Source organism: Accipiter gentilis, chromosome 11, assembly GCF_929443795.1.
Source record: "Accipiter gentilis chromosome 11, bAccGen1.1, whole genome shotgun sequence".
Lineage (NCBI taxonomy): Eukaryota > Metazoa > Chordata > Aves > Accipitriformes > Accipitridae > Astur > Astur gentilis.
Genome location: NC_064890.1, coordinates 17548126 through 17560306, shown reverse-complemented (window position 1 = coordinate 17560306; position 12181 = coordinate 17548126). Strand labels below are relative to the sequence as shown.

The following is a 12181-nucleotide window of genomic DNA, read 5'->3' as shown; positions in this document are numbered from 1 at the left end:
GAGAACAAGTCACAAGTACTCTCCCAAAATGAAACTAGAATGAATACCAGTATTAGAATAAGGAGAACAAAACTGACCTTACATGGAGATTACAGACCCTTATTTCAACTTCACCTTCCCCTCTACAATAATTTAACAATTTGGAGCACAAATCAGCCATATTTTTTTTTCAGGCTAGCAAATCTTTGCTGTATAGAACTTCTGGAGGGCTTAACTAATTTGTTTAACCTGCCATCTTGCATCCTCCACCTTCCAAAATAATTTTATCAGCTATCCAAGAGAAAGAAATGCAAGACACACTCAGGGTATGCCCTGTCCAACCCTTCCTTCTTTAAAAGTATAAGGTAATAGACCAGCAAGCGAACTACCAGCAGCTCCAGGTATAAGCGTATGAATGCTGTTACTTCTGCCATTGGACAAATACCCTGTTCTCATTCATTACATGTTTACACATTTTAATTGACATTACATTTTTAGTTCAGACATACTCTGTGTAATTCAAGATTAAAGGCAAGCTTCTACCACCGCTCCTCTAAGTTACTTTGCACTCCAAACACTAATTCAGGATTTTCAGAATTGTTTCTGCTTATGAACTGGCGGAAGTATTTCAAAACACTATATTTTAAAATGCAGCAGTCCTCCCAATAGGGTTACTAAGAACTATTTTCACTTCCAGAAAATAAAATACTGCTAAGTACTTACTTAATCTTCTCATATTTTCAGTCAATCTGAAAAATAAAGGATGAAACCAACTTGTTAAATAGGCAAGTAGTGCACAGTTGTGTACAATTGGTCCCTGAAATACTGCTCACAGTTATAAATTAGATGTTTGTGCATAAAGCTTCGTTCTTGCCTGTTATAAAATGTGTTTCTAGCAGCTAATGCAGCCTGCCTTGCATCAGACCAAAAAATTGAAATGTAAAAGCTCTCCAGCCTGAGACCTTGTCCACAGTTTTTGAGAGGCATATGACAGAATGTGGTAAATAATATAACTCTTATTCTACCTCAGACAGCAGATAAACTTCAAATTTCATGTTTTGGCCAAAGCATTCACAAACCTTTTGAGATGGTTCTGTACTTTCAGTTTTATTACTTGTTATGCAAACGCTTGTTTAAACCATGTAAAAGGTTGTAAAAAAAAGAAAAGAAAAAAAAAGCCACTTGCAAAGAAGCCAAAATTTTCATACAATCACATTACAGATTTACCTTCTAGCACTAAGTGGCTCTTCTGTTTCCACTGTATTCTCTTCTGGCTGAAATCTGAAGTCCTCAACATACTCCCCAAATTTGTCACAAAACCACTTCTGGAGTCTTGAACAGATTGTGTGACTACGCTTATCTGTAAAAAAGAAGCACTAAGTATCAGGCTAATACTAGAAGACATCTTCATCCAAAGCCTGCCCTTGCTCCTGCATGCCATGCTTCATTGGAAAGCAAACTTTGTACAACTTTCTTGTCCTTCACCAACACTCTTCACAGAAACTCACTATGCAATTTACTTCTGCCATTGCACAGAAACCCTGACTGCACTGAGCCGGTAAAATAAGACTAAAGGTTACTCCTCCTTTGTTCTAAGTATGGCACACGGAAGCACCTTATTACCAGAAGTACAGAGCTTACTTAAACATCCTAACAAATGAGAATTTTAGCAAACACTGTAAAAACATTTGCTGGTTAAGAGGTTTCTGTAAACAAAAGACTGACATAAATCTCAGCGCTCCTATTTTGCTGAAGCATCACGTCGAGAAAAGCAAATGTAAAGCAAAACACTCCTGAGCAGAAAGCAGGACAACCACCTTGCAGCCATACAAATTTAACAGGAAAGGGAGGTGGAAACTTAAGCAAGATTCTGCAAGAGGCATTCTTCCTACCACTTTCCAACCATTTATAGGCTTGCAAAGATTGTGTGTGTGTGTGCGCATATGTGTGTACCTCTTTCTCTAAAACATGCGCTTTCTATTTTTTTTAAAGCCAGGCTACAGAAATTATGCTGTTTATGCCACTTGCTATATATGGAACATACAGGCGTAATACTGCCTGGAAAGTCTCATACAGCAAAGTAATGAAGCGATCCACACTTTTTGTATGTCAGTTTCGGTGGAAATATATAACAAATATACGGATATATGGAAATAGTATAAGGGTAAAAGCCTTATGGTAGCACAAGTGAGAACAAAACAATCACCTTTTGCTTTACCTGTAATTCAGAAAATCACTGTGTAGAAGGAACAGACAGACTATTCTTTGGAAAGGTAGGTCAACACAGCAATGTCACGAAGGGTACGCTGGTCACAACTATTCCAGAATCAAACTTTGTACAGAACTCCATAAAATTAAGATACGATTAAACAGAGGCATGAAAAAATTAATCAGCCAACTACAACAGCCAAAACAATGCTTTTAAACATTTGAGAAAAAGCAACCAGCGTTCAGAAAATAGAATCAAACTATTTATTAATGAATGACAGTGGTATCTAGAAAAAACAGGAATTTAGTGACAGTTTACAGCTGAGACAACACTACAATTTGAAAATAAAAAAATATTTTTTTATTAGCTTTCCACATGCTAATACTTCAGCGAGTAATGAGAAAGAAATTTTGAGTGTACAAGACAGGAAAAAAAATGGCAGGTTATAGTTCACATAACAAACAGTCTTGACATTATGGGAGTACAGGAGGAGCAACTTCAAATTTAATCTGCAGATTTAAAAGCCTAAGTCTCAATCAAGAGATGTAGAGTGGAAAGCTTAAGTGTACTGAAAGATTGAGAATCTGCCTGCTGCCTCAGTTCTTTCAGAAATCACTATACTATTGAATTCATAATAAGCAGCAGCTTGAGAAATGTAGATGACGGTTTAGGTGTCAAAAAAATTAGTAACTCTTAAGCCTATTCCTTCTCACAGAATGTCTTTTCTTTTAGAAAAAGGAAGAATTAATCAGTTAATGGCATAAAAGAGCTTTTACAGTTGAGAACAAAATAGAACATCTTTTCTATGTATTATACCTGTTTTCTGGTAAGTCAAGGATTAGCAAAGCATGCAAGAATGATGACGTCAGGCAACAGATTTCATTATATTCCTAGAAGCTATACAATGCACAATAAACTCCTTGCTCAGGTGTGCAAAGTCAACTACAAAAAGTAAATGCAGAAGAGGTAAGAAGCTGCTCAAGTGGTCTTTCATATTCAGCTTCTTCGAAAGCCTGCTTCAGCACCCAGCAAGTTTTGATCTTCTAAGGATCAAAAGAACGGGGTGGAAAAAAGTCTGACTGAATCAAATTGCTAGTAGTGATCTGACCAAGATTACCTGTTCCATTGGCTTGTGTCTGTGGCTTTGCAGGTTGCTGAGCTGCTGGCACCTCTTCCGTCCTACAAAGAAAATGGAAACAATGTGAAATGCTACAGATGAAGAATTTTTTTCCCTCTTAGGTAAAGGGAGCACCAGAACCTCTGCGGCTTCCATAGCTGAGATAATACAAGATGACAAGAAAAAAAACACACTCATGCCCTTTCGCAAGAGTCAAAATATTCACCGCACGTTGCACTTAGGATCCAGGGAAATACCATCCACTGGAAGGAGAGGTGTGGTTTAGCCATTTCCTGCCACTGACAGCTCCATTTCAACTTACAACTACTACATAATTTAGTATCAAATTTATTGCATTACTTATGCCTTTGTGTTGTATATTCATTTCAATGCCTGCCAGGAAAACTCTTCAGAGCCCTGACTCTTCCCACAGTAATAAATGAAAAGGGATTCCATATCGCAAGTTGATAACCACAGTACTAGAACAAAACCACAGTTTAATGCATGAACCTTGAAATCTGCCATCGTTACCCAGAGTCAAACATCACTCATCTTCACAATGAGAGGAACAGGTGTCAAGAATTATCTTGTAAGCTCTTGAAATGCACAGATACCAACCAATTCTAAAAATATTTTTTAAAAAACTTGCAAAATTGAAGTAACGGTCTGAAAAACCAAGACAAAAATGTTCTAAAAATATATGGCAAGTAGCAGGCACCATTAGTCTCACCTTTCAAAATGAGTCAAGAATAATATTCTCATCCATTAAAAGTGAACAGATTTTGGAAAACACAAATGATTTTGCTATTCTGCACATCTGCAAGGCTTCAAATTACATTTACACTATCCATAGCCTCCAACTGCCAACCCGTCTCGAGAATACTTCAGGCTTCAGTCCAAAAGTCTTCAGCCATCAATGTAGATGTCCTACAGAAAGATCCTTCTGATGAAGCAGCAGCTTTGGCAATGTAACACCAGCCGCAGCAAGTTTTACTTGACAGGAAGTTGTATGACTGAAAAGATTACTGCTTGAAACAAAAACATGTCCATCATGCAATTTCATGATCACTCATTTATCAGACTATATAGGTGCTTTCAGATGTTCCCTTCATCATTTGCTCCTCAGGAAGGGAACCAACTGGGATGCCAGTCAGCAAATGGATAGCGAGAAGAGGGATCCCACCGGACTGGGCAGATTGCAGCAATCTAGACAAATATATAGTTCTCTCTCCTGCTGTTCCTCTACAAAGTACATTAGGGAAAGATCTTGGTGTACTGTCTGCACATGGAAAAAGCCATTACTAATGCGTGCTGTCTCAACATCAGCATGTATCAATGAGCATGATGGAGAAACTACAGAACTAATTACCTCCTTTTGCTCCTAAGCACATTTAATGAGCTTTTCCACATCCTTGTTCATTTCTAAAAGGAACATTTAGAAATAACGTACTGATTCATAAATTATAACTGGACATCTATGAGTGTGGAGAAGGTGAATTCAACGGTTTCTGCTTTCAAAGCCACTTTTTTCACGCCTCTTCAGGACTTTTCCACACAGCTTCTGTATTCACAGCAACTCTTCTTTTCAAAAGCCACTTGAAATTCCACCAGTTTATTTTTTCTAGCTAAATTTTAACTTTGCTTTCTGTGCCACTCTTCCCAAATTTCTACACAAGCCATGGGTTCCCCACCTAAAACCTCCTCTTCTCCTTGCTCTTTCCCCCACATCCTTGCATCTCCTCCGTTTCCAGCTCTGACTCTCTAAAGGCAGAGCGCCATTAATGTGATTAAATTTGCACAAACTATTATACAGCAGTGTCTTGTTTTCCTCAGCCAGGACACCAGATGATTACACTATATATGTGGGCATTTTCATCTGCAATCTGTCACGGTCACCGTGTTTCACTGAAGCTGAAAACACATTTAGGTAGAAAGGAGGTAGTCATTCACAAGCAGGTTCACACAGGCAGGAGCCAGTTACTCAACCTGCTCCAGTCATGCAAAGGCACTGGGAGGTGTCACACCTGAATGGCCCCAGTGACAGAGCCGAGAGAGGATCCCACCATTGCCAGTCGTCAAAGCCTCTAGGCTGGGTCTTCCTTTGACATGCTGGGATATATTTTCAGAAGCAGCGCAGCGTCATGACTCCCCATGTTTCTTGGAAAAAAATCCAAACAATCTCATCAAGGAGTTCTGGATAGCAGCCTCACTGGGCTCCGTCAGGAGTACATGATGCTTTGGCTTTGGCCCTTCTTGGGCTTTTTTTGTTTTGGTTTTTTTGGCAATGTCTTACTTGCCACCTGCTTGTTACTCCTTCCCTGTGAAGAACCTGACCTTTACGAATCATCAGGTTAATGACAGCTCATTACTGCACCTGTGAATCAGGTTATAATTAGCCACTTCAGACAGATTGGGGCCAGGAAGCTCAGAATTCATTGTTTAGGCTTGCACACCCACTGAGAAGCTCAATCCCCAAACCAGGTCATGTTGAACCAGCCAGCACATCAAGACCACTGACAGAGGGGAGAAGTTATCTTTCCTACAGTTTCTGAACCACTCTTCATGCCAGAGATCAGTTAAAAGGCTGGAAAACATAAGTGGCCCCTCAGAACAACGTAAAAGGCTGTGTTTCTATGAGGGCTTCCTAACTGCAGCCTGCACCAAAGAAAACAAGCTGCACAAATTCCTCTGGGACCATGGTTTTTACCCAGAAAAAGGGTGTGACTGGTAACACCAACAGATCCCCAACCTGAGGTTAGGTCATGTTTATGCAACTAGAGATTGTACCCATTTAAAAGCACAGGCTGATTAAAACAGAGAAAAGCAACCTCAGCCAATGGAGAAGACAAACACAAATGTGCCTTTTTTTTTTTTTTCCTTCAAAGATACTGAAATCAGGGAAGCATGAATGTTAGAGCTGTTCATGACCAGTACACATGTACCATTCAAAAATGACCAGCACACTGATGCAGCATCCACTCAATGCTGCTCCACAGAATAGCACCAAAGCGTTATTTTTGTTGCTGCAATTATGACACAAAAGTTAGGGGAGCCTGGATACTGAAGGCCATTGACCTTAAATAAGCATTTTTGGTTTGTGCATATTAGGCCTTGAATACAGTCGTGAATTGAGGCGTATGTGGATCAACTGACTTCCCCCAACAACTGTGTGAAGACCGGACTTGCTGCACACAACAGGTCCAGTTGATGTCAGGATGTTCTTAGACATATTAAAAGCAATTTTCCTACAGGCTAACTCCACATTCACAAGCAACCCACCATCATTCCTTTGACAGCTGTTGTGGAAGCCAGTCAAGGCTGTTACATCCTTCTTACTGCTCAAAGCAACATGAATGTGTGCGCTTCCATCAAAAGCACCCTCCAACATCAGAAATGCAAAAATAAACATAAAGCAGGTATTTTCACAGTCTAGTTTAAAGGCATATCTTTCAGGTATGCTTGGCTTCTTCACCTGAAGAGCTGTGACTTAAACCATTTTCATGTTTTGCATCTCCTTCAAAGAAATGTCATCAACCCAAAGTCGTACAAGATCTAGATGTTCACGGGCAGAAAAATTCAAAAGAAACTCTTGACAGGAGCTACTTTACAAGCAGCCTGTCACCAAATCTACTAAGTTAAAAATAAACACATACATGAAGTTCAGCCAACTGGGTACATCAGCAACCATGTATGTCAGCAAGCCCAGTGCAACATGGCAGCCAGGTGAGAAACTTTTGGCCCTGGGACTCAGGTTCTTGCTACCTGTGCAGAGTCCCAGCCTGACAGGGATCCTTCCAGGAGGGAACATTTCCAGCCTCCAGAGCAATCTCAAGCTGAGGCATCTTCTCAATGGACAAAGTCAGCCATGCTCAAAACATTGCATGTGTCAAAGACAATGTCATTTAACAAAAGGCCAGGAAGAGCTAATTAAGATAACTAAGATAAGCAGCATAGAAGGAATAGGGGCTTATGCAGAAGCATTGCCAATTTGCTCCTCTTAAAAATAGTTCACAATGATACTAATAAAAAGGTTTGCATAAGCCGCACCTTGTTGGTAGGTGTTGTTACAAAACTACTTGGTTTTGGGGTGCGTTTTTTTCCTGCGTGACAGAGCTAGCTCACAATCTGTAAAATAAGGCAGCAACAGCCCACAATTTATGCTAAACAAGCACTGCTCACATAGACTATTCCAAATTATTTATGCATTGTTCCACTAGCAAAATGTCATAAGCTTCAACTGTCGTACCAAGTGCTGGGATGTCCCGAAGTGCTTCTATGGAAAACTTCAGCTGGGGCCACCATGTTTCTGAATGCCGACATACAGACAATGAACACCAAGCAAAACCACTAAAAATCCTATTCTTCCACTCCTCCCTCCACACAATTCAATGAAAGAAGCCCATTTTCTTCATCAAAAAAAACCCCAAAACAAAACCTAGATTGTTAGCTCATTGTTTTCTCCTTGCTGAACACTTTGCAGCATGTATTCGTATAGCTACATGTATTGATGTACTTCACAAATACTTCTGAATACTGTAACTATTAAAAGAATTTCTTCCTTCTTACACCATAGCATGATATGTTTTTCATCAGTACTTCACTTCTGTAAGCAAAAAAAGAGTACAAGCAAAAATGTTTATATGCATATCTACTTAAAGATTACATGAAAAATTAGCTAGCTGACAAGCAGAGCAAATTTTGTTTTGTTGACATAAGCAGAGATGACTTTCTGTAGTAACTTTGCTTGATAAAATTAAGTTTCCATCAGGTGTAAATTTGGCCTATTACATATTTGATTGTGCCAGCCAACACTTTGCCTGTAGTCCTAATAAAATTATTTTAAAATGTCTACAGCAAAGTGCAAAAAGATAAAAAAAGCAGTGAAAAAATTTCACACAATGGAGTACAAGTTAAGGAAAAAACATAGGAAACCTGCTTTTTCTTCTTCTGGGTAGAAACTGGGATAGTCTTCAAAGTCTTTTTTTTTGTTGTCATCTTACATATACCTGCCTATCCTGAAAAGGTTGGAATATTAGCAAGACTAGCCTGAAAAAGACATGGATAAAGGGGATAATTGGCTGAATGTAATCCCCAAGTGCAATACCCAAGCTAAAAGGGCTACTGTAATCCTTGGGATATCTAAATGGGAATACAGCATTGAAGCACACAGGTCATGCTACCTTAATTTAGCAACGGCACGCCTGCTAGGGATTTGCTGTTGTCCACAATCCAACGAGACACAGATGTTAACACTAATACTGAGAACCAAAATCCTTCAAACTCTTTTTTGTGTAAAACACACGTACTCTTAAGTTGCACTGGGTCATATATCAGACCCTGGGCCATCCTCATTACTCTGAAATAGCATAGGATGATGAGTACCTTCCTGCAGAGGAAGGCAGCTCCTCATCCTTCTCCAGGACTCCCAGCAATGATGGGATCACTCTCCCCCTTCTCTGGCACATGAGCTAGAGCCCAACCATATCTGCTCTCGGGAGAAAAACTTAAGGCCTATGCCAGTGTTAATGATATAACCTGTACTGTGCTCAAAGACAAGCATGTGGAACTTGCATGTCAGATGACTTCTTCAAGGCAACATGTCAGAGATGAAATGTATCCTGAACCGTTATCTTTCTCTACCAATAGCAGAAAACAATACTAATTGCTTTGTACTGCTTTTATGGAGCTAACGGATACTCTAAGCATGGGGATGGGTCCAAGTTTGTCCTCTTCCACTGTCCCCAGTAGCCCTCTCAACTAGGCAACATCAGTCTACATACAAAATAGAAGTCACACATGCATACAGCCAGGTCAACCAGCATAGGCAATAAAAATGCAATCCCACTTCCCAGTTGTAAGAGCAACTTTTAAAAGTCACCAAAAAACAACCCAGGTCAGAGCTGTCCAGATCACCTTCTCGGTGCATGGTCACAGGGCTGGCTTGGGAACAAGGCTCCTCCACAAGGACCTTGCAGAGCCCCTTCTAAGCGTGCAACTTGGCAGTTCAGGTCCAGACTACACGTAGACCGACCTTGTACAGAACCAGTGATTTTGGAAAACCATCAGTGTGAAACATCAGCCAAAAAACCCCTGCTGTACTGGGTACTGAGGGTAAGAGGGAAAGACTAATTTATTCTATATAAGGCCTTGGTGAACCCACACTTTGAATACTGCATGAACTCAGCCTCTTCATCTTAAGACGGAACAGTTAAAGAATGGCATCTGGAGTGATGAAAGGGATGGAGTACTCTTAAGAAGATACTGGCAAAGCTGGAACTCTTCAGTCTGGAGACGAGAAGAGTAAGAGAGGAAAGAACTGATCAAGAGTGGTAAATAAGCGGAATTCTGAACAGTTATTCACCAAATCTCAAAATTCTGTAACTTCAGGCCACTTCTTGAAACCACTAAGAAATCTGTTAAAAAGGAAAGAAAATAAATCACTTCTTTAGAGTCAAGAGTGGACTTCTGTAATGTACTGTCTCCATAGCTTCCAGTTGTAGACAGCACCAGCACTTTCAAGAGAGAGTTAAATAAATTCATGGGTAACAGCTCTGCAAACAGATACTGAAGTGAAAAGGCAGCGATGTACCTTCCGATACCCCTAATACAGTGTTTGTGGATGCTATAGGAATAGGAGGTAAGAGACCACAGAAAGCAACTAGGCTCACACATTTCCTATAAATAGCTCCTATAACCATTGCTACAGAATACCAGGGGACATGGACGACTGGCCTGACCAGAAAGGTATTTGTATGCTCAGGATGAGTACAGAAGGAAGCGGCAGGCTGGGAAGAGTTTGTATGGCACTGGGAAACCTCACATCCAAGCAAAAAGTTTTGCCTGATGATTTTTGCTTGTCACCTCTAAGTAACTGGCAGTGCTTATCACATGTGATTGCCAACTCAGTGTGCACTATCTCCTGATGACAGCAGTTGATGGTGAATCACAGATCCTACTGCTCAGCCAAGTAATCTTAGCTACTGCTGAGGAAGATAACACAGGCAGCTATGTATGCAACTGGTCTAGACCAACAAGGCCACCAAGCACCTGCTATGGTCTTAAGACCTAAAGTCTGTGCAGCTAGGCAGACTAAGGAGAAAACATCAAACATGATGCTTTGCATCATCAAGGTGGGCGTCCTCAAGGCTGAAAGGACTTAGAGGCATGGGAAGGCATGTTTCCATTTGTTATTGCAGTGGCAAGAAAGGCTCAGGTCACTCCCACACAGTTAGAGTTGTGCTGCAGTACTGGGATGTCCTTGCTGCTGCTAGAACAGGAGTAACAAGGACTAGGCAGTCTGGAGATGACACAGGTTTCGAAGAGGCAAAGCATATGCAGTGGCATGGCAAAGGCTCTGGCATTCAGTAGCACACAGTGCACGCAGATAGCTCCAGGCAGGTGAGATCCCAGAGGGACGGCATCAGAGAAGTTGAAATGAAGAATATCCCAAATAGAAAAGTGTCAGGACACTTCTGTAGCTAGGGCAGTATGTATGGTCAAGTAACTTGGGTGTACATGGGTGCACAAGATGCACTTTTACAGGAAAATGTAGACAGCTTCTCTCTCTGTGAGCTACTAATTTATTTTAAGAGAGCCTAGGCTGGAAATGGATGCTTTTACCAGAACTCCTCAGAGACAGTCAGAGATCTCAAGTGGCTTTCAGCTTTACAGTGAAGATATTTCTCTTACCTTGCTTTATATATTTCTCTTACCTTGCTTTAAGTACTTCATTGACTTTTTGTTCTAGTTCTAATCTCCTCTGCCGTTCCTTTTCTAACTCCTGCCTTAACGTTTCAGCGTTTGTTTCTTCTCTCAGCTTCCTGAGCTCCTCCTCTGTTAATTAAAGGAGAAGAAAAAGATTTAGTTAACCTGAAGTATTTCTATGAGGAAATTAAAATCTAATTATGATAGATTAGGTAGGGGTTTTTTATCTGTGCTATACCAAATACGTTCACCAGAAAAAACAAGTAATCAAGGGCTAGGAAGATTTCATAAAAAGCACACAGCTGTATCACGTACAAAATATTTAGTTACAGTTGTTAAATCAAGGAGAAAAACAACTTTAAAGTTTTCTTTTCATGATGCAATGTATCAAAAATAAGCCCTTGGTACAAGCTACCTTTATCTAAATACAAGGTGACATACCCTTTATTCTGCAAAGAAATAATCAGCAGGAAAGGCTGTCTATTGCTAAATCAGGTAGTCATAACAAGAAAAAAAGAGTATCTGTTTTCTTTGCCCATGTCTACGGGTAGGAAAAAAACCAAACCGTATACTCACATAAAGTTATATTATGCCATATAATCCTCTATACATCAATTTCTGGCACCCCTGTATTTTTGTATAAGTGAGATGGCCCCATTATGGACCTAAGCATCTTATGGTTTTAAGATGGGGTTATGAGACAAGGAATTAAGTTCAGATTTTTACCCTTTTCTGAGGTTACAATGTACCCTACTAACTTCCATGTAATAATTTTATATATAAAAATATAGACACATACACACACATACATTTACTTATGCAAACACACATAGACCCTCTCAGAACTTTTTTCATGAGAAGTTAATATCAACTATGCATAAGGCTTTTTTGTGGCTTATTAGCCTTGCTTTTTTGTTTCTGGCAGTATCCTTACTCATGACCTTATTTTACTCTAGAGCTACAACAGGTTCACTATCAGTGATCACTTTTCCCAGATAGGCATATAAGAGACATGACAAAAAGACAACGAGTGGGAATAACTCTCTTTTCTTTTTAAACAAAAAAATTACTCTATATTTTGGTCTCTGAGCTGGTTTTTAAGTTCAACATCAGCAATAAATTGTAGAACAGCAAGTGTATTTCAAGCTTACAGCAAACCAGTACAGAAAACA

The 12181-nt window shown here is 39.9% G+C and overlaps 1 protein-coding gene across 2 annotated transcripts in view; it reads right to left on the bottom strand.

Moving 5' to 3' along the window:
• Positions 1–12181, bottom strand: part of GRAMD4 (GRAM domain containing 4) — a 77985-nt gene that overhangs the window by 18865 nt on the left and 46939 nt on the right. For both annotated transcript variants that reach the window (XM_049813937.1, XM_049813938.1), the window contains exons 4-7: positions 11018–11138; positions 3306–3367; positions 1207–1339; positions 703–728 (exon numbers count right to left, since the gene is read on the bottom strand). In XM_049813937.1, the coding sequence (XP_049669894.1) occupies positions 703–728; positions 1207–1339; positions 3306–3367; positions 11018–11138 (342 nt within the window). The remainder of the gene's footprint in view (positions 1–702; positions 729–1206; positions 1340–3305; positions 3368–11017; positions 11139–12181) is intronic.